The following is a 26999-nucleotide window of genomic DNA, read 5'->3' on the forward strand; positions in this document are numbered from 1 at the left end:
GCCACTGCTCCTCCACCAACAAGGCCACGGCCTCCCTCCACTGCCCGAGCTCCAGGCAGGGGTAGACATGAAATAGATGTGGCGACAGCAGGCCCCCAGGGGCCACATGTATGTCATACTCAGCCTGCTCCAGGAAGGAGAATTTGGGGACATGAGTGCAGGACCATCACATAAGCTGTCAGTTACACTGTGATGGGTAAAATGAGAGCAGAGGAAACAGCATGGGCCAAGATCCAGAGTCAAGAAACAGCTTGGAAGATGCTGGCTGCAGGAACAGGGGAGGGGAGGCGGGCAGGGGCTGGGCCAGGCCCACCACAGACCAGAAGGGAACCTGGTCTCCAAGCCATAGGCCACATGGAGTGTTCTGCCCAGGAGAAATCAGCCAGTGATCATTAAGGCTGCACGGGGAAGGGGAAGAGCAGGCTGCAGACTGAGAGGCCAGCAAAGAGGTTCCCCATTGAAGAGACAAATATGGCCTGGTGTCCTTCAAAGGCGGGACTCACCTCTAGTCAGCTCTTCACCCCTCCTGAGGTTTTGAGTTATATGTATTAATTAAATCAACTCCAGCTCGTGGATGCTCCTTTCTCTCCGCTTCTCCCCACCCCCAGCCTTTTCTACACACAAGGTGGCCATAGACACTCAGGGTCCAGCCATCGAGGTGGTACCAGGCTAAGGGAGCTCCGTCCCTGTCGTTCCTCTCCCTCAAACAAACTCCATCAGATCAGTGTGTTAGTTTTATTTTCTTTGCTTTGGTCTATACAAAAAAAACCAATAACCAAAAACATAAAGCGATCATAATAAAACTCTGCTGGGACCTCCCCCAGCCCCCAACACCCGTGTGCAGGAGGTGGTGGTGGGGAGTTTGAAACAGGAAGAGGAAGAGAAAGCCCCTCACCGCACACCAGAGGGGTCAGCCAAGAGCACTTCTCAGGGGTCAGCTAGGGTAGTTGTGTGGGCGGGAGGAAGGTTCCAGGGCGCTGTCCCCAAGCTCCCCTAGGAGGGGCCAAAGCCAACTGAGTGTCCCAGGGAGGAAGCAGGCAGTGTCCTGAAGTGGGAACAATCTCTCTGTGTCTCCACCCCATCTTCCCAGAGGATCCCTGAACTTTCCAAGACAAGCTTTGGATTCTGGGCCTTTTGGCCTTGAACCTGGGGCCTGAAGATCCCGGGGGCTCAGCACAGTTGGAGTTCAGTGACCAAATCAGAAGCCAGAGCTGTGGGGCCCAAGCCACTGGAGATGGGCAGCCTGGGAGGAGAGGGGAGCTTCGGGGGGGGACAAGGTGGGTGCCTCGAGTCTAAAGTTTTAGTGCCAGGGCCTCAGGGGTGGGAACAGGTTATCGGGCCCTGGACCCACGGCCCAGAATAGAAAAGCAGGAGCAGATCACCATCCCAAGAAAGACCCCACAGAGAACCTCTGGAGGCACGGGGCTCCGCAGGAAGTTGCAGCCCTGCTGCCCGGGTTCAGGCACTTGGCTATCTGGCCCCATCACCTGCACGGAGAACCTCTCAGATGGGGAACCGCACCTGGGGGGGTGGGGGGGAGCAGACAAAGATACAGGGTTAGGCCAGGTCCGTGGCCCCTGGGAGCTCGTGCCACTCCTGCATCACCCGCCCACCATCCACAGAAGGGGCAGGAACTCGCTGCCCAGAGCAAAGATAATAGAACAAGGCAGGCAAGGCATGCCTTCCCTGGGACAGCTTAGCACCCAGAGGCCCCACGCTTGCTCCCCCCTAAAGGAGCCAGGGTTTCAGGGAAAGCCTGAGAGGCCTCCCGTGAGAAGGAGGTCCTAAGGGAAGGGAAGCCCAAGTCTCAGCAGCCCACAGGGGGAGAGAGAGCTGCAAAGCAGGGGGAGGGGGCGCCATACTCGGGTCCGGGCAGCTAGGCCAGCATGTGGTCTGCAGTTGCGTAGGGGGGCCTGAGGCCGTCACTGTAGGTGTCGATGGGATAGTCCCCATCCATGTCCATGTGCATCTCCAGTGGGTCCATGGGCACGTCGCTCGAATACATGGGGCGGTAGGTGGCGTCCATGTCTGGCGAGGAGAAGGGTCTCAGGCTATTCTGCGAGGGTCTGGACAGCCCTCAGCCACAGCTTCCACCCTTTCCTGCCCCAGTGGGCCGGACCCCCCAGCCCCACTTAGGGACCTGGACTCCAAGTCAGGGACCTGGCCAGGAGTTGGTGTGAACACTACGGTGACTGTCACTGGTCCTTTGGCCCTGGGGACACAAAGCTGCTCCCTCGCTCACACACACCCACACAGGACGCCCCTGTGCCCCAGCACTCCAGGGTCCCGAGCAACTCTGCACCCACTTACCATCAGCATAGGGTTCATTCATGGGGATCATGCTCTGGGCCTGAGGACGGAGACAGAGAGAAACATTAGGGGAGAGGGGAAGGGAGGAAACACAGGCTCTGAACTGGGGCGGGGGAGGTGGGGAGAGAAGAGCAGCAAGAGATGTTTCTCTAGAGGAGCCAAGGAGGTCTTCCCTGGTGGTCCAGTGGCTAAGACACTTACAATGCAAGGGGCACGGGTTTGATCCCTGGTCAGGGAACTAAGACCTCACATGCTGTGCAACCAAAAAACAACAGATAAAGAGGGGCCAAAGGAAAAGCGAAGACCCCTTGGAGGCACCTGCAGAATTAGGGCAGCCCTGGGGAGGGGAGTAGCCGGGAGAGGACTAAAGAATGGGTGTCAGGAGCAGCCCCTCGCAGGATCAGGGCAGCCGTCAGCCTGGAACAGCACCCTTGTGCAAGTTAGGGAAAGGCACTCCTGCCCCAACACTTTATATCAGTTTGAACATAAAATTGCCATTTTGTAGGTCAAAAACAGTAGATGGTCCAACCTATTACTTTCATCTGCTGGGAACTGTCATAAATGATTGAATTATAAAATTAAAATCTATTGGGAATTCCGTGGCAATCCAGTGGTTAGGACTCTGCATTTCCACTGCAGGGGGCCCAGGTTCAAACCCTGGTCGGGGAACTAAGATTCCCCCATTCGGCATATTAAAAAAAAAAATTTAAAATCTATGAAGCTGACAAGATGATAACACCCCACACACACACACCCGACAAAGTGCTGTCCTTGTGCAGTACGCAACTTGCACAGCCAGACACTGCGACCCAACCCAGGATACTCACAGCCTCCCAGGCGGCAGGGTCGTGCTTGAAGAGGGAGTTAGTGAGCTCCACAGACACCCGTTTGCGGTAATCTGGGTTCTTGTCCTCGGAGATGCGGAACAAGACGGCAGCGGCGTAGGTGGCTGAGCAGGGAACAGGACAGGCCAGGCAGGTCAGGTGCTTGCCTCCACCTCCCCCAGCCTCCCTCCTCACCCTGCTCGCCTCCTTGCGCCTAGCCCAGCCCCTCACCGGTGCCCTCATTGCGCGAGTGCAGCAGCTCCATGAGTGGGGCCGACGCGCCCTCCGCATCAATGGCGTCGGCCGCCTCCTTGTCCTGGGCCAGCTCGCACAGCACCCCGGCGGCCACGCGCTGGATGTTCTCCACCGAGGAGTAGAGGAGCTGGGGAGAGGGGCGCGGGGTGGGCGTGAGGCGAGCCAGCAACACACCTCACCACCCTGCCAATCTCCGCCTCCCAGTTTTGGATATAACTCAAGCTCATAGTAAAAAATGTGATAAGTCTAAGTAAAATCTAAAGAAAGGAAACGCAGGGCATTCCCTGGTGATCCAGTGGTTAAGACTCTGTTTTCAATACCAGGGCGTGGGTGCAATCCCTTCTTGGGGAACTAAGATTCTATAAGCCTTGCTGCTGCTGCGTTGCTTCAGTCGTGTCCGACTCTTTGCGACCCCATAGACGGCAGCCCACCAGGCTCCCCCGTCCCTGGGATTCTCCAGGCAAGAACACTGGAGTGGGTTGCCATTTCCTTCTCCAATGCATGAAAGTGAAAAGTGAAAGTGAAGTCGCTCAGTCGTGTCCGACTCTAGCGACCCGGTGAACTGCAGCCTACCAGGCTCCTCCGTCCATGGGATTTTCTAGGCAAAAGCACTGGAGTACGGTGAAGGCCAAAAGATTTTTTAAAAATTCTTTTAATTTAAAAAAACCGCCACAACCCTCTACCCAGACACAGCTTCTTTCCATTGGATTTTCATCACAGTCATAAACACATATTTGATTCTTTTTTTTAAGACTTTTTTTGATGTGGACCATTTTTTTTTTAATTTTTTACAATATTGTTTGTTTTATGTTTTGTTGTGTTTTGTTTTGACCTCAAGGCGTGTAGAATCTTGGCTCCCCAACCAGGGATCAAATCTGTACCCCCTGCACTGGAAGGCAAGGTCTTGACCAATGGGACCACCAGAGAAGTCCCTGATTCCTGTTTTTTAATCAGACTTTGTAGCATAAAGCATTTCCCCATATTATTCAGTAACTTTTCCTTAAAAATCTATGAGTTCAGGGCCTTCCCCAGTGGCCCAGTGGCTAAGACTCTGCTATCCCACTACAGGGGGCCTGGGTTTGATCCCTGTTCAGGGAACTAACTGCCAGCCTGAGAAGAAACATGGCCAAAAAACAAACAATATTTATGAGTTCATACTGGTACTCAAGAGAGAAGGAGAATGCTACAAAGCAAAACAACAATGGAAATTAAAAAACCTCATCCATCACAAGTGGAAGTAGCTACCAGCACAAATTCCTTACTCTGAACATTAATAATTAAAGGGAAAAAATTCAAAAACTGAAAATTCTTGAACACTATTTTCTATGTCCACATGATATAGTGGACCATTCTTTTTTTAACCATTCTCTTATCACTGGACAGTTAATTTTCAATTATTGTTAGTAACAGTGCAATTGTCAGCTGCACATATACATTTATGCCATATTTTAAATTACATTATGTTATTTCATAGAGAGTCCCAGACCTGTACTCCTTGATCAAAGAATACCAATATTTTCAAGGCTGTCTATACACATCACAAAGTTGCTTCCTGGAGAGGTTTTACCACCTTATCTTCCTACCAGCAGGGTATAAGACTGCCCATTTTATTGCATCTTCACCAGCACAAAGCACTCCCATTTTTTTTTCTTTGCCAATTTGATAGTGGAAAATGGGCTCTCCCTGTGGGATAGGCTTCCTTTCTTTTAAACTCCTGGGGTTGATAGAGCACTGTTTGTTTATGAACCACCTGGGAGTTATATGTGCCTCTCTGTAGATAACTACTGAGGTTTACTATTAATGAGCCTTTTATATGAAAGATATTAAACTCTTGTCTGTTGCGAGGCTTGCAAATATTTTTCCAGTTTGCTGTTTACTTTTTAATGGTTTTAGGCTATTTCTGACATTAAAACCTTAATGTTGTTTCTGACACTAAGAATGCTTGCTGTTTGCGTTTGTGGACTCTTCCTTTACCTCTGAGCTTGGAAAGCCTTTCCCATGCTGGAGTTTGCTAAGTGATCACGTCTGGTGTGGCCACTTTTCTCCAAATGCTTCCAAAGACCTCTTGATGCTTGGCCCAGACTGCCTCAAACATTCCCGTTTCAGCAGTGGGGTAAAGCAAGGGTTGGGGGAAACCTCTCCTGCCCACCTGCCCCAGACTCACCTGCACAAACAGGGGGATGGTGTTGAGTCGGAAGATCTCCATGCGGTTCATGGGATCCCGGGCAAGGATGTGCAGGGCTCCAGTGCAGCCTTCCACAATCTCCTCCATCCTCACACCATCCTGCACGAGAAGAGCCATTGGGGTATAGCAACAGTGAGCCTAGGGAGTGGTCACCCCCTTCCAGGACACTGACAAACCTCACTGGTCCTTAGAGTTTGCCTCAATGGCAGCTTGCCCCCCTAGTCATGTGCTCATGTGCATACACATTCACACAGAGGGCAGCCAGACTCTCAGGGCGGGTGGTCACAGGCCCCAGCAGCTCACTTACCGTGTAGGGCTGCTGTGTGCCAGCAGCCACATGGCGCTGGGCATCCTGGTGGGCCTTGACCAGCAGTTGGACAAGGCGGGGAATGACCGCTGCCTCCTGCAGTGGGGCATGGTTGGCTGGGCACAGGGCCAGATTCCTGATCAGGCCAATGGTTGCCTGGCAAGAAAAAGGGCACCCGTCAAGGGCATTTCGTGGACATCTGGAGGATCCCACTTCTCCAGCATCATCTCCTCCTTCCCCCTGGTCTCTTCTCCCCCAGGCCAGCCATGGATGTGCTGGAAGGTCTCCAGAGAATGATGCTTCTCCCAGCCCATGCCCCTTATTCCATATGATCTTGTTGTTCCTCATGTCAGACTCTAATAGCCCTTGCTAAAATGATACTCCATTCCAGAATATTCCACCAGCCCCCATACCTTGACCCTCACCCCTGTTCCCTCTCTCTTAACGCTCCCTCACGGACAATATAGTCTTGCTTTTCTGATGGTTCCCAAACTCTGATTATCAGGGAGTCCTCGCTAGGGTTGACCCGAAAGCCTCCTGTATTGGTGACACTCACAGTGTAATCCAGCTGAAGCAGTGGGATCTGGAACGAGGTCTCTGCCCCAGGCTCCCACCCTGCCAGCTGGCTCTGGTGACCTCTGACAAGACCCTGTCTATAGTCGCTCCCTTACTCTGGCACCAGATGTCACACACCTACAGCTCTGCCCGGGCTCACCCTCCCCTCCCCTGTCTGTGACAGGGAACTGACACATCTGTCCTCTACCCAGGCAGCCTCCAGGTTCCCTGGCTCCCAATGGCAGACACCAAGTGTCACCAGAACCCTCTCTACCCTTTGTCTCTTTAGCATCCTTCCTGAGTTTGAGCAGGACACATGACACAGTACTGACACCCTTCCATCCAGGCGTGGCCACAGGAACAAGTTCCTGAGTATGGGCTGAAGTGGTCTCACTTTCTGGTCGCTGCCAGCCCTTCAGGGCTTTTCCACTTCTCCGGGGCTAGAATACATGGATGAGGTGACCTCACCCATCCATTCATATGAGGACGACTTTGAGCGTCCAGACCCTCTAGCATAATGACTGTGCCCGGTGGACCACCGAAATCCCTGTGGACTCGTTAGAAATGCAGAGTCTCAGGCCCACCCCAGGCCTACCGAATCTGAGCCTGCAGTTGAATTGAGACCACCCAGGATGGTCCTGTGCGCCTTCAACTCTGAAGCTCTATTCTAACTGATGGCCAAGCTACAAGATAGGAGGATTCTGGGTCTCGGGAGCAGAGCCACCATGGACTGTGGAGGCTCTAATACTGTCTTCAGAGCTCCTCCCCTCGCCTGGCCCCACTGGGCAGCAGGCAGTACCTTGACCAGTGGCCACTGGTTGGGCTGGTTGAGCAGCTTGACGATGGCCGGGATGCCATAGTTGAGACGCACGGAGTTCTGGGCCATCTCGGCCTCAGGGTGGCGGCTGGTGAGGTGGCGCAGGGCGCAGACGGCGGGCTCCGTGATGTCATCCTTGTCGCCCGCGCGCAGGATGGCGTGGATGAGCGCCTCCACACCACTGTTCTGTGTCACCAGCGTCTTGTTCTTGCTGTTGTTGCACGTCAGGTTGGACAGAGTGCCCGTGGCACAGGTGAGGACATTGACGTCGTCCACGCTCAGCTGGTTCACCAGAATCTTCAGCACGCTCTCCAGGCCCTCCTGGGGTTGGGGAAAGCAGTGGAGAGTGAGGGAAAACCCCAAACGCAGGGGCTTCCCGAGTATGTCCAGGGGAGCGAGATGGCCTAAGTGGGGGTCTCCAGCCCACTCAGTACAGACTCCCTAGGCCCTGAGAATCTTCAGTCCCGCAATCCTGCCGACACCCCGTGAGACGGCAGTTCTACCCATGGAGGATCTGGGGCTGAGAGAGGTTGAGGGCCTGGCTCACAGACTCACAGCTCATGGGCCAGATCTGAACCCAAACTTATCTCTAAGCCCCATGCTCTCTTCTCCAGCCCCTCCGACTCCTCCTCTGGGTCCTCAGACCCAACAGGACTGGACTCAGGCCGAGGGAGGCCCCTAGGCCAGAATGAAGCTGTTGAGCCATGCTGCAGTGGCCCACTTGAACCACTTTTACATGCTTCTTCCCTTTCTGGGCCTTTGCTGCTGCACACTCAGTGGTCCCCAAGCCAAATCTGCCTTCAGGAAACATCCCTAAGCCAGAAACCTCATTTCTCCCAGGGAGAGCCACGTGGGCCTTGTGGGAGAATATAAAAACCCCAGGCGCTGGGGACAGACAGTCCTGAGTTCACATCCCAACTCTGCTGTCTACTAGCCATGACCAAGGCCATTTCTTAACTCCCTGAGCCTGTTTCTATTTCTTCTTCATTTTTTTTGCCCATGAAAAATTTCTTTTTTTTAATTTTTATTTTTTCTTGGAGTACAGTTGAAAATATTCTTTTTTTAATTTTTATCTTATATTGGATATAGTTGAAAATTTTTTTAATATTTTTATTTTATATTGGATTATAGTTGATCAACAATGTTGTGTTAATTTTGGTTGTACAGCAAAGTGATTCGGTTATATATACATGTATCTATTATTTTTCAAATTCTTTTCCCATTTAGGTCATTACAGAGTACTGAGCAGAGTTCCCTGTGCTATACAATAGGTCCTTGTTGATTAACTATTTTAAATATATCAGTGTGCACATGTCAATCCCAAACTCCCAATCTATCCCTGCCCCCCAATTTTCACCCTAGTAACTATAAATTCATTCTCTAAGTTTGTGAGTCTGTTTCTGTTTTATAAATCAATTCGTTTGTATCGTTTTTTTGAGTCTGCATGTAAGTGATGTCACATAATATTTGTCTTTCTCGGTCCAACTTACTTCACTTAGTGTAATAACAACCTCTAGGTCAATCCATGTTGCTGCAAATGGCATTATTTCATTCTTTTTAATGACTGGGTAATATTCCATTGTATATATGTACCACTTGAGCCTTTGTTTCTTCAGCTAACAACGAGCCCCACACTCTACCTCCAGGTACTGAAAGGGGTAAAGAAGCCAGTGTCCCAAGTGCTTAACTGAGCCTAGAACATTGATGTAATTCTTAGCAATGACAGACAGGTCTAAAGGAGGAACCAGAAGACTTGTCCTGAAACTGCATTTTTCCTTAAGTTGTTTTTAGCCACGCAGGGCCCCCAAGCCATCGCCTGCACACTACTGCTCCCTGCCCAACGTCTAGGGCATAACTGCTCCTCTGGTACCAGCTGAACCCCTGCTTGGAACCATCAGCCCCTTTCCTCTAGTCCTCTTCCAAAACCCCTCAGAGGGATTAGAGCCTTTAGCTAAAGGGATGAAGGGCACTTCCAGCCTCAGCCACAATGGAGCAAGATTTAGGGGTCTCAGGCTCCTAAGGTCAGACTCCCAGACAGGAGGCTGGATGCAGAAAGACAGCTGAGGAGGGGGACACAGGCCTGATCACCTCCCTCACCTGCTTGGTGGCCACATCAGAGAGGTTGCGCAGGGTCCACAGGCAGTTCTGCACGAGGCGGGGGCTGTTGCTCGTCAGGTGCTTGCCCAGGGCCTGCATCCCACCTGGGGTAGGAGATGAGCACATGTCAGCCACAGGGGAGCACAGCGGACTGAGCCTGGTGGCTGATCAGGGGCCCCGCCCCCACCCACCTGGCTACATGGGCCATCCTCACGGGCTGCAGTACTCACCAGCCTCCACAATGGCAGGCTTGTTGCTGGGACACACGGACAGCACTTTGAGCACGCGGCTGGTGGTCCAGAGCAGCTTCTCATAACTGTAGTTGCGCATGATCTGGACGAGGGCCTGGGGTCCTCCATTGGCCAGGATGATGAGCTGTGGGGGGAGGGGGGAAATGAGTGTGAGACAGATGGGGTCTCTGGCAAGGAACAAGGACGGAAGGGAGGGTAGGTGACAGAGCGGTTATTACTGAGCTTCATCCAAAACCTGAATAGCTTTTGTGACTACTAAATAAGCCAAATGTTGAAAGAAATGATAATACACAATGCTGGCAAGGATGAGGTGAGACTACTAACATACATTGCTGCTGATGGCATTGTAAGTAAGGCAATCCTTTTGGAAAGTACCTGGAAATTTTTGTAAAAGCTTAGAAACATGAAAAATCCTTAACCCTACTGATGAAAAAAATTCCTACTTTTTGGGAAAAGCTGTGTCTTGAATATGTTCATTATAGCATTGTTCATAAAAATTGAAGATCAGGAGCAACCTAAATGCCCTTCCTCAGGATAAAGTCTGGAGTCTCCATTTAATGAAATGTTATTTGCTCTTATAAAGGGTGGTTTTGAGGACAGAGTAGCAAAAAGCAATAATAATAATTTTAATATCATACATTAGTAGAAAACATGCCAAGTTGTAAATTATGACTACAACTGTATAAAAAGTGCCCACAGGAAAGCACTAGAGGAAGCACATGGTTGTGTGAGGATCATTTTTTCTTTCCCTTATCCTCAAAATATTCAGTAGTATGATGAAACATTACATCAGAATTTACATATATACATTTAACCTAAAAAGAATAAGGAAGCAGTGACCCGAAGCTGCAGCTGGATGGAGGGGGATGGCATGGGGATGCAGGTCTTGGTTGGGGGCAGGAAGAACTGGAGGAAGCACATGGTTGTGTGAGGACGACAGGGCTCAGCCCACCTTGCTCTCCTGGTTGCCATAGGCCAGGAGCTGCAGGCAGTCGGTGGTGATGGCCAGGAACTTGGGGTTGTTCTTGTTGAGCAGGGGCACCATCTTCTGCAGCCCGTCTGCCAGGCGCACTGCCATCTTGGCACCCTCCTGGTAGAGCAGCAGGTTGTGCAGCGTGGTGATGGCATAGAACAAGACCGACTCTACAGGGGAGCTGGGATTGGGGTAGAGGGTTCACGTGAGTCAGGTTCCAGGTAAATGTGGGTCACCTCCTGTAGGAAGCCTTCCCCAATACTGACACCTCTATGGAAATACCTCTTTACTAAAATTTCATTGTCCCTTGAGTCCAGTCTCATCTCTATGAACAGAGCACGCAGCACCTCTCCTCTCTCCACTGAGACCATGACTCCTCTTGCTCTGGACTCCCAGCTCGGTGCTAAGCACACCTGTCCCTACTGAGTTGGTCCCCTGGACACCGGAGTAACTGCCATGTGGAAGGCATCATGCTAGAAAGGCCTGCAAGGGACTCAGGAGTAAGATCAGTATTTCCTCCCTTAAGGAACTTGCAGCTGGGTATGGGGATCAGGAAAAAGGCTATTCAACATTGCAAGGCAGGGAAAGATAAAGGTGGCAAGGGATTTTGCACAGGCTGTTCCCTCTGCCTGGAATACTCTTCCCGTCATCTACACCAATCAAAGTCCACTCCTCTGTCAAACCCCTGCCATCAGAGTGAACAGCTTCTTGGAGCTCCACTGACCAATCTTGGGCACACCTTTGCCGTCGTCTACACTGTATCCTGATAAATAACCTGAGAGTTACCTGCCTGTCTCCCCCGCTAGGCTGTGAGCAGCTGAGCATCAGGACTGGGCGTGGTTCTGCACCTGGCACAGTAGGTGCTCAATAAATCTATGGAAGACAGGGAAGTCCAAGGGAGGCGACACCCCTGGTTCCTGCAGGGAGTAGGGGTGGGTACCTGAGCATGCGGACCAGGGCAGGGATGCCGCCCGACTTGAAGATGGCAAGCAGCCCCTCGCGGTGGTGGGAGAGGTTGTGCAGGATGCTGGTGGTGCAACGGGCCGTGTCCAGGTCACTGGTGTTCTGCATGGTGCGCACGACAGCCGCCACCAGCTGGGGCGAGCCCATCAGCGCCCGCCGAGACGCCTCCTTCTTCGACAGCTGGTTCACGATCATGGCCGCCTTGGTCACCACCACCTTGGGGGGTAAGGAGGAGGAGGGGAGGGAGTGAGCAGACGGGCCGAGACGGCTGCCATTGTGAGCAGGAAGGGCCAGGAGACACCTCCACAACGCTCAGACAGACCTGCGTCAGACTTCCCACTGATGAGGCTCTGGAAATGACCTCTCTCCACCCCAGGCAGAGCCCTCTCCTACAGACCTCTGACTCTCCCCTCCCTGTCCTGCCTCCACCCTGGCCAGGCCCTCACAGACCAGGTCCTCATCATTGAGCAGCTTGGTGAGCTCAGGCAGGGCCCGGGTGGCCAGCTCAGCATCGTCCTGGTAGTTGATGAGATGTACGATGGCCGACTTGAGGAGTTGGGATGGCTCAGCCAGCCGCTGCAGGTTGGTGGTCTGCCCCTCCACCTGGGTGGTGAGCAGCAGCGAGCTGTCCTCTCCTGTCACACCGGGACACATGGCCTCCCGCACCCGCTTGGCTCTGGCGGTCGTGGACATCTGGTACTCCAGGTCACCTGGGGGCCAGCAAAGAGGGACTGAGTTGCAGGAAGCGGGCAGGGGGACACTGGGGAGCAGGCATCCCATTTGGGCTCTCTGGGCTGACTTCCAGTCCACCACTCACAGTTCTGCCTTTAACCAGTGACCTTGAGGAGGTCATCATCACCTCAGGTCATCAGTGATAAAATGGGGCACCTCCTGTTCTGTTCATCACAGGGAATTCTTATGAGAATTAAATGACATGATAGGTGTGAATTGTTCTTAAAAGAAAGGAGCGTGTGTCTGGCACATATCACTAAAAATAAGGTCAGAGTTTATTATTATTAAAAGGAATAGTTAACATTTTTTGAGTACAAGCATACCTAAAAGATATTACGGTTATATAATGTATAATATATAAAAGATACGTAGTTCCCTACCACTACAATGAAGAAGTGAATATTGCAGTAAAGTGAGTCATGAATTTTTTGGTTGCCTACTGCATGTAAAACTTATGTTTACACTATTTATAGTATCTTGTGTGTGATAGCATTGTGTCTAAAAAATGTACATATCTTAATTTTAAAATATTTTATTGCCAAAAAATGATGACTATCATCTGCGTCTTCAACAAGTCATAGCAGCATTATCAAAGATCACTGATCACAGATTACCATCACAAAGAGAATCATCATGAAAATGTTTGAAATATTGCAAGAATTACTAAAATGTGATACAGAGACATGAAGTAAGCAAATGCTGCTGGGAAAATGGCGCATATAGACTTGATCCATGCAGTTATCACAAATCTTCAATTTGTAAAAAAAAAGAAATTTGTGCCTATACTTTTTTAAAGGTCTTTTGGCCATGCTGCACAGCATGTGGGATCTCAGTTCACCAATCAGGGATTGAACCCGTGTCGCCTGCATTGGCAGCGCAGAGCCTTAACCACTGGACCACCAGGGAAGTCCTATGCCTATACTTATTGTGTGCCCAGCAGTGAATTAAGTGCAGGCCTTATATTTTTCTCATTTAATCTTACAACCCTACAAGGCAAGGACTATTATTATCTCCACTTTACAGATGGGAAAACTGAGACAGAGAGGTTATAAGAACCCGAGTTGGGACTGGAACCCAGACAGCCTGACTCCAGAACCCAACCCTGACTCTATGCCCCTCCCTTAACAATCAGGTAGGGGTAGGATGATACAACCTCTGTCTCTTTCCAACCCTGAAATCTCATGATTCTAATTACACCCTCAACCTCCCCAAAGGAGGCAATTCACCCATTATATGGTCAGCTAAATAGAGGCCCAGGGGCTTCCCCGGTGGCTCAGTGGTAAAGAATCTGCCTGTAACGCAGGAGACGCAGGAGATACAGGAAGAGCCCCTGGAGAAGGGCATGGCAACCCACTCCAGTATTCTTGCCTGAAGAATTTCATGATCAGAGGAGCCTGGAGGGCTACGGTCCATGGGGGTCACAAAGAGTCGGACATGACTGAAGTGACTCAGCAGCAGCAGCAGCAAATAGAGGCCCAGAGGGTCACCCAATAGAATACAATGGATGACAGGGGAAGTTGGGACTGTGGGATTCACAAAATAGGAGAAGGGCTCTCAGTTCAGTCCAGGCTCCACCCCCTGGTAAGTCTGGAAGTCCCAGAGACAGGTATCCCAGTTTCCCAGGCAGCCCTGCCCTGGTGAGTGTCCCAAAGCCCAGAGGAGAGGGAGACAGAGGTTCCCCACTCCCAGTAGTTGGGAAGGAGGGGACATCCACATGGCTTTCCTGCCTTGAATCTGCACTTTAGCAACCAACACAATGCCTGGCCCCGCCAAGCGGAGAGGCCTCTGCATGCTGTCAGGAGGAGCTCCCCGGGGTGCAGAGGCTGAGCACTGCAGTGGCCCGGGCTGCCACCACCTGTTCTCCACCCTCCCCAGCTCCCAAGGCTCACCATACCACACCATTCAGGGCCCTAGAGCCGTCTGTGGGCTACAGATGGGACTGGACCCTCCTTTCCCCCAGACAGGCAGGGCACCCTGGGCTGGCAGGCATCCCCACTCTGACCAAGCCCCAGAACTGGGCTCTGCCCCCACTGTGTACTTGAGCAAAAGGACTGTGTCTTCCCCCAGCCTCTGGGTTCCCTGAGGGTAGCAGGGTGCCTCCTTAGCACTCCGTACGTTCGTGGAGGGCAAGGACCATGCCTCTTCCATCAGACTGGTGTGCAGGGTCTATGCCTCCCCTTCTTATTAGAGGTTCACGGGACGGGAATCTGCCTCCCTCCCAGATGGAGGGGCGCTGTGAAGATGCTGTGCCTCCTCCCTCAGACTGCTGAGTCTAAGCACCGGAGCTGAGCCTCCCTCCGAAGACTGGGAGCCTCCTGAGGTCTGCCTCCTTTGACCCTCACCTCCCTCCAGGAGCCAGCTGCTTTTCTGCTGGGATAGCCCCACAGAAGAGTCCCCAGGGGTCCTGACCTTGGCCCGGGGGCACCGACTGGGTGTAGGTGGTGGTCTTCTTGAGCGTGTACTGGCGCCCGCAGGCCTCATCCTCCTCTATGAGGCCCTTGCTGCTGACCGAGGGCACACAGGTGTTGGCCCCCGAGTGGATGCCAGAGTCGTAGGTATATGTCTGCTGCCACTCGGTCACCTTGATGGGCTGTTCGATCAGGTTCATCACCTCCATGGTGGCTGCTGGGGACACAGAAGAGGGGCAGGAAATTAGCTGACCAGGTGGGACATCCCATCACTTGGCTCGGCCCCCATCTCCAGCCTCTACCCAGGCCCTGCCCATCACCCCTTCCCCCAACCATGGCCCCAAGGGCCCCAGTGGGCTGTGGAGGAGGGTGGGAGGCACAAGGAACCAAACCCAGGGAGGACTGCCCAGGGTGGGACACCCGGTGTGAGTCCTGAGCTTGTATCTCTGACCTCCAGCCCAGGGTGGGATGAACCCCACGGAGACAGGTGCCTTAAAGGGCCAGATGCTCCAACCCAGCCCTGGGTTTATTGCAGTGAAAAGGAACAAAGAAGAATGAGTTTTTCTTTTCTTTCCTGAGAACAAAGAACATAAAGTGAGCAGGCCAGATTACCCCTAGTTTTCACTTTAACTGTTCCTAATCAGGGAAGGACAAGGAAGCCTGGGGAGCTGCAGTCCACGGGGTCGCAAAGAGTCAGACACAACTTAGCGATTGAACAACAACAAACCTGTAGTCTAAGTTTGCTTTTCTGCCCCCTAACTCCGCTTAAGCTATATTTTGTGCCTATCATCCTTTGATTTCATGCTAATTACATCCCGTATCTGGTGCTCACCTTCACAGCACTCTCTTTGCAGACCACACCTGGTAGTTTTCTCTCTTTTTGCAATACAGAAAGAAGGCCACACTACAATACACAAAAGACAATGGCCTCAACTCCTGGGCTTTGGGACTGGGACTACCAGATCCAATTACCGGGCTACCTGATGCCAGCCTATGACTACTTTTGAAACAATGCAAGAAGAGGACGCAAAATCCTTATACGTTTGTTTATCATCACCTACCCCTGACTGCGAGCCTTCATTTTATATAACCCTTCAGATTCCTTATGGAAGAGGGGGAAACAGTTCTTGAGGCACAAACCTACTGTGTTCTCCCCCTCTGCCGGCTGAGGATTAAAGCTACCTTTCTATTTCCTCTAAGCTCTATCTCTGTATTTTTAAATTCAGGCTTCCCTGGTGGCTCAGAGGTTAAAGCGTCTGCCTGCAATGTGGGAAACCTGGGTTCGATCCCTGGGTCAGGAAGATCTCCTGGGTCAGGAAGATCTGGAGAAGGAAATGGCAACCCACTCCAGTATTCTTGCCTGGAGAATCCCATGGATGGAAGAGCCTGGTGGACTACAGTCCATGGCGTCGCAAAGAGTCAGACACGACTGAGTGACTTCACTTTCAGTGGGCAGAGAAAGCCAGATTTTGGCAGTAACGGGCTCACTCACCTTGCGGCCCACAGCCCCAAACCCCCAAGACAAGAGACGTCACTCAGAGCCTCCAGCAACTTCTAGGGTCCCGAAGGCCCACCCCCATTCACTGGGACTCCTGGGAAGGGCTGCAAGGTGAGGCAACTACACCCCAGGCATTGGGTGGGAAACTGGGAAAGCAGGTGGGGCAGGGAAGCAGTCAGACAGGTTTCTCTGGGAGCCTCAGAGACTCCAGAATCTTCTGCATATGGGGCAGGATCAGGAGTGACCCCAGAGGCTCAGGCCTTAAGAACCCCATCTCTCTGGCACCCCAGCTCTTAGAAGCCTTCCGCAGAATTCTGAGTCCCACCAACCAGTTCAGACCTCAGCCACATACTCCCGGGCCATTCACAGCTCAGCTGAACCCCCATCCTCATCTGTAAAATGGGGCAGCACCACCTCCCACCACCAACCCAGCTGGGCACCTGGCCACACAGTAGGTGCTCAATGTCGGTGGCCATGCCTGGGTATCAGTATTCCCCCAGGATGTGTTCTCACCTCAGGGTGGAGCAGGCCTCAGGGGAGTCACTGCTACTATTCAGAAACTTGGGGACATTTGAGGGTCATGAATAGCTGGGCCTGACTCTGTACCAGCAAGGTGACTCCTGCTTGGTCTGTCCAGCTCCCTTGTCTCGAGTGCTGACCTCCAGAGTCCAACAGCCAGGAAGAGGGATGAGAGAAGTTGCACCCCGGTGAGGGCCTACCTGGTGCCTTTCAAGACAGCCAACATCCTCACAAGTGGGTTTCAAAGGACATGCTCTTCTTCCCAATTTACAGATGGGGAAACTGAGGCCCCACCGGGTGAGGGGGCACAGCAGAGAAATGACAGCCAGGACCAGGCTTGGGCCTGAGTGACACCTGTCTGTGGTCTGTGCACACCCAGTGTGGCCTCAGATGGCAAGTAGACCCCAGGCTGGCCCACCCAGAGGGGAGGTAGCACCCAGCACCTCAAACCCGTTGTCCCATTGCGTTGGAGACCAGTTGGGGACGAGGCTGCGGCGGCTGGTGAGCCTTGTCCGTTGCTGGGAACAAAGGTCACCACAGATATGTCTTCCCGAACAGGCCCAGCGCCAACTCCCAGGAGGACGTCAATGATCCTTCAGGTTTCCCTGCCTTTTATGGTGACCCCTCCCCTCCCCTGCCTATAAGCACACCTGGAACAGGCAGAGGCAGGAGCCAGGCCCACTCCCTGGAGCTTCTTTCCTCTCCTCCCATCACCCCAAGTGACTCAGAGTTTCGGGCTGATAAACAGAAGCAGGCTCGGTGCCGCCAGATGTGCCCAGCTGCTATCCAGGCCGATGCAGCTATTTCAGGGGGAGCCCTCCCCCTCGCCCCTGCCCTAAGCACACGCTGCCCACCCAGCACTCCTGCCTTCCCTGGAGAGACAAGACAGAGAACACAGGAGAGTTTGGGAGGAGAAAGCCTGTCTCCGAGCAGCCCCCAGGGAGAAAATTCAGGCAGGAAGCCTTGGACATCCGAGCCCGGAGAAGGAAGATGAAACTGCGTCAGTAAAGACAGCTGCATTAACCCTGCGAAGGCCACTTTGCCGGGCAGACAGCTGAGCTGCCATCTGGCCGCCGAGCCTCAGCCAGATTCGCTGAGGACAAACTGGACATCTCCCTGTGGCTGATTCATGTTGATGTAGGGCAGAAAGCAACACGATATTGTAAAGCAATTATCCTCCAATGGAAAAAACAACCAAAAATAAAAAAAGATTTCAAACTAGCACTCAGAGGCAGAAGGAAGGCCCTGCTGGGGCTGAGTTCCAGGCCTGTGTGCCATGGATGCTGAATGGTACCAAATGATCTTTCTACATCTCTTGAGATGATTGTATAATTTTTCTTGTTTATTCTATAGTGAGTTATTAAAAAAACAAAACTGGGTATCTCCAGCCCTATCAGTAAAAATAGCCCATCTGAGCCAGAAAACGCTGCTCCCAGTAGAGACCATCACCTACCCCTGGTGCTTCTCAGCCAAGTGAGAGATGCGGGCCTTGGCCAGAACCTAAGGCACAATCCACTCGCTGGCCCCAGATCCAAAGGGACCCTTGAGGTCAAGGCCAGCCATAAGAGAGGTGTTTCCTAGCAGGCCCCTCAGCACCCCGACCAGCCCAAGCCTGGAGCTAAGAGAAGCTGAGGGCTGGACAACTGCCTAGAATGAGACAGAGGCCTCACGGAGGTCAAAGAATCCACCATAGTGGAAGGATGGAGGCAGGGGCGTGTGTCTTAATTAGCAAATGAATCTCATGCTTCCTAGAAGCAACCCTGGTCAGCATTTGATTATTCCAGTTTCCAGATGAGGAATCAAGTGCCACGCTGAAAAATAGTGGTGCTCTGCTCAAGCCCAGGTCTGCCTCGTTGCCAACCAGCCTCTTCCCCTGGCTCCTAACAGGGCATCTGGGGGAAGAGGGGAAACCCTGGAATCAGGGAAAGAATGCCAGGCACCTGCAGAGAGACCGGAGGCAGGGAGCTGAAGGGAGCATAGGTGGAGCCAAGCACTGGCTGCTCCAAAATCAGGAGTCACAGGTTCTAGTCCCAGCTCTGCTGGCAACTTGCTGTGTGTCCTTGGGCAACAGCTTTCCCTCTCTGTGCTTCATCCACAGAAAGAGTGGCCTGGGTGATCTCAGAGGAACGTTGATATCTAAGATTCTAGGCATAAAAAGTCAGAGTTCCTATGACAGTCAAGAAAAGGCTGAGGGTGGGCAAGGTCAGAGGTAGAAAGCAGTTCAGAGAAGACACACCAGAACTCTTCATGAAGAAAGGATGGTGGAGGGAGTTACTCTCAGCACAGGAAAGATCTAAGTAAGACCTCAGGCAGGACTGTCAAGCAACCCCACCTCTTCTCACCTACTCCCCAGGAGAATCAGGGGAATTCTCTCACAAGAAACCAAAATGCTGGTTTTGCAGTTCCCAGGGCGGAGGAGGCCACACCCAGTTTGGTCTCACCCTGCTCTGCCCTGGATCTGGAGACCCACCACAATGCCCCTGGTCAGAGCCAGGGTGGAAGGAGGCGAGACAGACGTGGGCCCTGCCCAGGCACCCTGGCCGGAGACGGGCAGAGCCAGACACAGGGCGGGGCTCTGAACTGAATGGGGGCGCTTTGTTTAGCAGTGGTTCTATTGTTGGCGACACAGGAGGAAGAAGCCAGCTCAGAGATCACAGGATGGGATGGGGACCTCACAAGGGGCAGGAAGAGAAAACAGGGGCTCTGGAGAGGGGGTGCAAAGGACCCCTCCCCCACTGGCCCACACTGGCCAGGAATCTGCAAGCAAGCAATGAGGATGCTTTGGGGCACACTGCCTTCCACTCCTGCCTCCTCCTCTGCATGGCCAACCCAGTGGGCTGTCACTGGGCACTCTAAATCCAAGACTGTCCTGGCAGGGTGCAGCCCACCTCTGAAATAAAAAAATAAATCCCAGGACTTCCCCAGGAGTTAGCACTCTGCGCTTCCACTGCAGGGGACACAGGTTCGATCCCTGGTTAGGGAACTAGATCCCATGTGCACTGCAGCACGGCCAAAAATATTTAAAAATTAAAAATAAATTTAAAAACTCCCACCAGAGCTACAGGCTCCTTCCCTCGCCAGCTGGGCTGGGCTGTATGACACCAAGTTTCAATCACACATCTGGAAATCAGAACAGGAATTGGTTGCCCGAGCGGTGTGCTGGGACCTGGCTCAGAAGCACTGCAACAGAGCAGGCAGGGCTTCCAGAAGGTCCTTGGGCCAGAGGTCAGACTCTGTAGATGCAGATCACGGGCTCAGGCAGTGACAGAGGAAGGGGACCGAGGACAGGGTGCAGTCAGGGGAAAGCTCCATCCAGCCTCACCTCACACTGGCTCTGTGCCCTTGGGCAAGTCATGTGATTTCCTGAAGCCTCATATTCCTCCTCTGTAAAGTGGAGAGACAGGGACTTCCCTGGCAGTCCAGAGGTTAGGAGTCCACACTTCCACTGCATGGGGAATGAGTTCAATCCCTGGACCGGGAACTAAGATCCTACATGCTGAGCGGCACAGCCAAAAATAAAGTGGAGACAATCAAGACACTGCTTTCTTCAGACCACTGTTAAGTTGTGTGGATGGTACAAGCAGAAGGCCTCTGTTGATAGGAACAACCCAGGCAAGTGTCTTTCCATTAGGAAAGCAAAGAAGTTGCAGAGGGGCCAGCAAAGATGGGCCCAGTAAGGTAGCTGGCAGCCAGCCTGCTTTTTAGGAGCCAATACCCCAGGGGCTTCCCAGGGGGGTGCTAGTGGTAAAGAACCTGTCTGCCAATGCAGGAAACACAGGTTCGATCCCTGGATCAGGAAGATCCCCTGCCGGAGGGCACGGCAACCAATCCAATATTCTTGCTTGGAGAATCCCATGGACAGAGGAGCCTGGTAGGCTACAGTCCATAGGGTCGCAGTTAGTCAGACACAACTAAAGCGACTTAGCGTGCATGCACACCCAAGGTTAAGACCCAAGCTTCTCTTCCCTGACCTCTCAGATAAGGGCTAAGAGGGGAGTTGCCTCCTGGTCCTAGGCCAGAGCCCCTGGGGTTGGAGGACAGGGTATGGTTGGGGAGGATGAGTTATATCCAGATCCTGGGAGGGGAAGGGGCAGAAACAGTGCTGCCCCTCTCCTAGGTCACATGTGCTGTGGTCTGCAGTCGGGGGCGGGCAGGCCAGTCAGGCGTGGACATTCCCCACATAGCAGCCCCAGGGGAGAGGCTGGGCTCTGCAGGGTCACCAGCCCCCACCCTTCCTCACTCTGTCTCTGGCTCCAGCAGAGACTTGGCCGGCGGGCCCAAGCACAGTCGGAAACAGACTCTAGAAGTACAGAGATGTGACTACTTCCCTTGAGAGCCCTATCTCCCCCTAGTCAGGCTGGGGCTTCCCAGAGAGGCCACTCCCCTCAGACTAGTGGCTCCAGGAGAAACACCCCCACCCGTGGACAAGATTTCCTTGGCCAAAACTGTGGTCTCCCCCATCAGACTGGTCATTCCAAATGGGCAGAGACTGAAATGGGCACCAGCCATGGCCAGGGCTCTAGGGACAGGAGAAGACACAGAAGCCCATCCTGAGCTTCCGGAGGAAACCCCTCACTTCCGGTTTGGAGGACAGCCGGAGCAGCGGCCCAGGCCTGGCTGGGGGTGGAGGAGGTTCAGGTCAGGCCGACCCAGCTGCTGTTTATTTTCTTCCTTCTGGGCTCCTGCCCAAAGCAAACAAACCAGGGTGGGAAAATGAAGGGGACTTGAAGGAGAGGGAAATGCCCGGCCAGGTGGCTGGACCCTGGGAACCTCAGGGCTCCCCTGGAGAGCAGTCCAGCTGGAGATCCATTCCCTGCTGGGGGCCCTGGGTGGGCAAAAATCCCAAACCAGCAGAGACCCCAAACCAAGACTCCTGGGAATGGAAAAACACTTTACCAGCCTCAGGAAACAACCGCTAAAGACTCGCTTGTGTCAGCGACATATCTCAATCCCAAGGGCCTGCTGTCCCCACCCAACCACGAGGGCCTGGGGAGCCCAACCCCAGCTTGTGTCCACTCCTCAGGCTGTGATTCCCCAGAGTTTCATTCTGCAGGGATTGCTGCCTGACCTCCTGGAAAAGCAAGTAAGATCCAACTGTTACTTCCCTGTTCAGCATTTGCTGGAGAAAACCAGGATTTGGGTAAAGGTTTGTTTAAAATTTGTTATTGTATACACAGCATGAGATCATCCAAGAACAAGGCTGAGAAACAGGAGCATGCTAAGAAAAGAGAAGGGAAAGAAATGTTAGCAGTAGATGCCTCAAAGGATAGGATTATGGATGACTTTTTCTTCTCTCATAAACTTTCCTAAACTTTCCAACTATTTTGCAAAGTGAGCAGATATTACTTTTTCAATCAAGCGGGAGGGGGAGTCATAGTGAGTACAACCTCCACTCACCTCCAAATAAGCAGTGTATTGACTGCCCAGCCCTGTCTCAGTTGTCCTCCATGCCTGCCACTTGCCAGAGACAAGAATCTGCTGTCCCCACAGTGAGGAAAGATAGCTGACCTATTAACCTACACTCCATAGGTCACAGAAAGCTGAGCTTCCTGCCCTGAGGGCCCCCAACAGCTGAGGTGCCAAGAGGCTGAGCAAAGGGGGAGTGGTCAGAGAGTTTTCTCTTTGGCCTGGCCAAAGAAGCTGCTGGAAATCAGGGCAGTCCATGCCTCCCAAGACCTCCACCAGATTCAACCATGTCCCAGGAGGCAAGCCTCATGGTGTCCCTTGCAGAGACACAAACCCTGATGACTTGCCCTAGTCACACTGCTCTTTCTCTTCGCAGGGGTCAGTGGGTAAGTGGCTCATGGCTCCCTGCCCCTCTCGGAGCCAGGTCTCTCCTCCCAAAAGACACAAGACTAAAAGTTTCCCCAGCAGGGACCCACCAGACCTCAGACTTGCCCCTAAACAGTAGTGATTCCTGCCTGCTCTCTTGGGGTAGGCTGGCCCTCCCCAACTCACATGGATGGGGCCCTGCTTCATTCCCTTCAGAGAAGAGTCAACTCTGAGCCTCCACTGGCATCTCCCTCTTACTTATCAACTCAAGACCTCATCTCTAACAGGTGGGAAGTCCTTCTTCCTGTCTAGCCTCCATTCCTTCCATAAGCATCCTGGGGACTTCCACGGTGGTGCAGTGGTTAAGGCTCTGCCTTCCAACGCAGGGGGTACGGGTTCAATCCCTGGTCAGGGAATTAAGACCCCCACGTGCCAAAAAGGTGAAAAAAAAAAAAAAGGAAGAAAAAGAAATAGACTTGGGGAGGGAGGTGGGAGGGATGTTCAAGTAGGAGGGGACATGGGTAAACCTATGGCTGATTCATGTTGGTGTTTGGTAAAAACGAATGCAACACTGTAAAGCAATTATCCTTCAATTAAAAATAAATAATTTTTTTAAAAAAAGATTTAAAAAAAAGAGTCCTGATCATTTCTGTATTCTGGGTGGGAGGTTGGGGGAGCTAAGGGTGGAAAACTGCGAGCCTGTCACCCTCTTTGTAGCAATCAGCCAGGACTGAGTTCATTCTCTTTCCTCGTCTGTCACATCAAGTCCCCTCAGTCTTCTTTTCTCCAGGATCAGTAATTCCCCATGCCTAGGGTCCCCTCCTGATCTCAAGTGATCTGGAAGTCCAAGGCGAATAGGCTCAGTACCCAGGCTGTACTGACACAGATAGAGGCCCATTTCCCAGGTCCATCCGGGTGTCAGGTGCCCAGTTGGCAGACGTGCCAGAGCCAGGCGGGTCTGAGGACAGGGACACCAACCCCTCCCTCCAGGACCAAGGCTCTGCTGACCCCACCCCCAAGACCAGAAAGGCCTTCTCAACAGCAGAAAAACTACTCCCAGCCCCCAGGGCTCCCAGCTCCAAAGCTGAGGACAGCCAACTTCCTGCCCAAGAACAGCCTGGCAGCACTGACTGGTAGAGTCCAGTAGGACACCGGCCCAGTCCTAAATCTGACTCTCATTTGTCTCTACTCCCCAGGGAACAGCTCCCCCCAACCCCACCTCACCCCCCACCCCCTGACTTGCTTGGCACAGCTCCAGCCCCCAGCAAAGCAGACAACTCCCACTTCCTATACAGGGACAAGCCCAGAAAAGTCCGTGGTTCTGCCCAGCTCGAGCCGGGAGGCAGCAGCAGCTTTGACCCCTGCCCTCCTCTCCCTGTCACAACCTCCTCCACACATCCGCCACAGCCCCTGGCCTTTGGGAAACAGCCCCCTCCAGAAAACCAAGCCATGGAGCAGGGAGGTTTCAGAAGGCTGGAGGCTGGGACATGAGTCACCCCTGACAAACCTGCCCCCACCTTCACCACCCACACACACCATCCTGGGCCCTTTTGAACTCTCATCTCCCCAGACTCCCAAGCAGAGACTCTTAAAAAAGCAATGGCAGAAAAATTCTTCCCAGAGCCTCAGTGGAGTGATACAGCAGGAAGAGCTCTGGGCTTGGAGCCAAAGGACCCAAATACCAGCTGTGGCCCTGCTCAGGTCTCGCTGTGCAACCTTGGACAGTTACTTAACTCCCTTGAGTTGAGTTTCCATTTCCTCACCTGTAGAATGGTGAACGATGCTTGCCTAGAGGGATGATCGAAAGGATTAAATGAGAACAATTAATGAAAGTGCTTGGAATTTGTAAGTAGTCCCTAGTCTTTTAAGTTATCATTTTTGCTCAGGAGATCACTGAGGTTCAGACAGGTGAAGTGACTACTCCAATGGGAAATGAGTGACTGAGCTGGGAACCAAACCTAGCTCAAACCAAGTCTAAATACCTATGCTCAGAACTGCCCCACTGTAACATCTGTCCAAATAACAGCTCTTCTGTACAGGAGTCAGCTGCCCCCATCTCATTCTAAGGTGGCTCTTTTCCCCAAGCACTCCCAGGCCAGGGAGAGAACCCCCTCACCTGTACCTGCCTGATGGGTACCCTTTTATTTCCACACAATGCAGTCTCAAAGCCTCATCCTTGGCAGCCCAAACATAGGTTCCAGAGGAAATGGGGTGTAACTGGAGCTCGGGGTGGGACCGGGAGAAAGGAGGGAGAGGGATCCTGTCACTCTAGCTGAGGTTTGATCTAGCAAGAAGTGACCACTTGGATCCTACCTTTTCCCGCCTCTCCTTCCAGTCCAGTAAGTATTGCTCCTCCTAGCAATACTTCCCCACCTCAGTATTATCTTTTCATCACAGCCACAAACCAGATTAGCTAAACTAATCATCTAACCAGCGTAATTACAATGCCTTCCCCTCCTCCACTTTGGCACAGAGAAGAGGGAAAACAGGTTATTTTGCCCAAACTCCTTGCCCTTGTGACACCCACAGGAGCAAAAGAGGCATGGGACTACCCCCCCCCGACCCACGGCACTCCTGGGGGGTGGGGAGGCTTCTGACCTTCACCCCCACTCTCCCATCTACCCCCACGGTAGAGTTGTAGGGTAGGAAGGGTCTTCCCAAGCAAATCAGAGCAAGCAACCCTGATCCCCAGAATCTTCCCTTTATCCCAGGACTGAAGGAGAACCTGGCTCTTACATTCCCCACTCTGTTCCCCCAAGGAGGCCAGGGAAAGGGCTCTCAGGAAACTGGAGGAGGGGGTAGGCAGCGGCGGCGAAAGCAGCTCTGCCTGAAACCCTTCCTGCTGAAGCCTTCCTCCTTTCCCCTTCGAACTCTCTCAGGAAAGGAGGTGGGTGCAAAAACCTCCAGAAGGAACGTACCTTCGAAAACCTAGAAATCTAATGGAAATCCAGCCCCATCGCTCCGCTTTTCGGATCAGTCACCAGCCAGCTAAATGACGTGGGGGATGGGACAGGGAAAAAAAAGACCAGAGCAATCGCTCCCCCCACCCTCAGTCTGCAGGCCCGGCCCTGCCCCACCCCCATTCCTGGGGAGGGGGGCAGAGATCGGGAGCGAGCCTGTAGGGCAGGCCTCCTGCGAGGGGGTGTGGTGGTCCCCGGAGGCAGGAAGAGAAGGAAGAAGCTGTTTCCCCTTTGGCCCACCCACCGCCCCCCCCTTACTCCGGCCCCCATCTCGGGCCCCAGGGGCCCAGCAAACAGGATGGAGGTGGGGGCAGGGTGGACGGGGTCACAGTGCAGGCACTAGCCCAGGTTCAGCCTGGCCGACTGGGGGAGGGGACTTTGCTCCGGGAAGGACCCCTTAAGCCTGGGGGGAAGCCCCGGGCCAGGAGGCAGGCAAAGCCCCAGGGAAAGCTGCGGTGAATACTTCTTCCTGAAAAGTTTGTTTGGGGTGATATTTTCCTCCAAGAAGAGGACAGAGAGCAAGGGTAGTCCTGTTCCCATAACACTCTGGAAGCCTCAGCTGCGGTAACTGGGCGGGTGAATTCTCCAGGCGTGCACGACCCCTCCGCCCAGACCCCAGTTCTTGACGCGGGTGCCAGACACCGGCTGCACGGGGAAGCCGGGCCCAGCACCAATCCCACTGCCGTCCTATCCCGCCTCCGATGGCAGAGCTAAGAGCCCGGCACCCAGGGAGCGGAGCCGAGGGAGGCGCCGCAGGTACAGTCCCGACAGGGTTTGCAGAGCTGGAGGGCAGGGCCTCTGGACTCCTGTGCTCACCTGCTTGGCAGGTGGGGCCCGCGTCGCTGGGAAAATGTGCGCTCAGCCCCCAGAGTTGGGCAAACCGGGCGCAGACAATAGGGCCCCACCCAGGCCTGGGGGAGTAGAGAGGGAGGGAAAGCGAGGATGACGCGTGAGGTGGGGTGAGGGTGGCCCCAAAGAGACCAGCGGCAGCAAGTTTCCCAAACAGTAAATTCCTGACTACAGAGTGAGCGCTGGGAAGCAGGCCGAGCAGGTGAAAGTCTCCCCCGCAAGAGGCAGGGCCAGAGTCAGGGACGCGGCGTCGAGAGAGCTCCGCGGGCCCCGGGGGACGCGCGATCCAGAGGCACCTGCCTTGACCCCTCCCCGCCCTCTCCCCGAGCCCCCAGTAGCGCTCCGCGCGAACCTCGCGCCCGGTTGGTAGCAGCGCCCAGGACCCCAGCGCGCCCCCTGCCGCCAGTGCAGGGTGGCGCTCCCTGGCTCCGGCTCTTACCTGCCCAGAGACAACGAGGATCGGCCTCTCGGCCTCTCGTTACCCTTCCCTCGCCCCAGCGATACCTGCCCCCCGATCGTCCGCACCTGCGTTTGGAGCCTGGCCGGGCTGGGTAGGGGTCGGGCCGGGATGGGAGCCGGCGCGGGCTGCGAACTGAGATCGGCGCGCTCGGGCGGCGGCTGCTCCAGACTCTGGCCAAGGCAGCAACTCAGTAACCGAACAAAAGGCGAAGGGACCTGACAGCCAAGCCACGCCTCTCGCCCCCTTGTAGCTCCGCCCCTAAGG

General features: G+C 53.5%; 1 protein-coding gene across 2 annotated transcripts; it reads right to left on the bottom strand.

Annotated features, from left to right (window-relative positions):
* Positions 1–721: 721 nt before the first annotated feature.
* JUP (junction plakoglobin) lies at positions 722–26999 on the bottom strand. 2 transcript variants are annotated; one of them, XM_061391794.1, is made up of 15 exons: positions 26801–26999; positions 14679–14894; positions 11988–12247; positions 11515–11753; positions 10554–10755; positions 9581–9725; positions 9351–9454; positions 7236–7574; positions 5882–6037; positions 5554–5673; positions 3366–3516; positions 3138–3259; positions 2311–2350; positions 1863–2028; positions 722–1521 (listed from the first exon to the last, which is right to left on the bottom strand). In XM_061391794.1, exons 2-14 carry the CDS (start codon positions 14884–14886, stop codon positions 1877–1879), a joined length of 2238 nt encoding a protein of 745 aa, XP_061247778.1. In that variant the 5' UTR covers positions 14887–14894; positions 26801–26999; the 3' UTR covers positions 722–1521; positions 1863–1876. The 2 variants fall into 2 exon arrangements, with proteins under 2 accessions (XP_061247778.1, XP_061247779.1); XM_061391795.1 differs by having other exon boundaries at positions 14679–14891; positions 26801–26943.

The sequence above is a fragment of the Bos javanicus genome, chromosome 19 (assembly GCF_032452875.1).
Source record: "Bos javanicus breed banteng chromosome 19, ARS-OSU_banteng_1.0, whole genome shotgun sequence".
Lineage (NCBI taxonomy): Eukaryota > Metazoa > Chordata > Mammalia > Artiodactyla > Bovidae > Bos > Bos javanicus.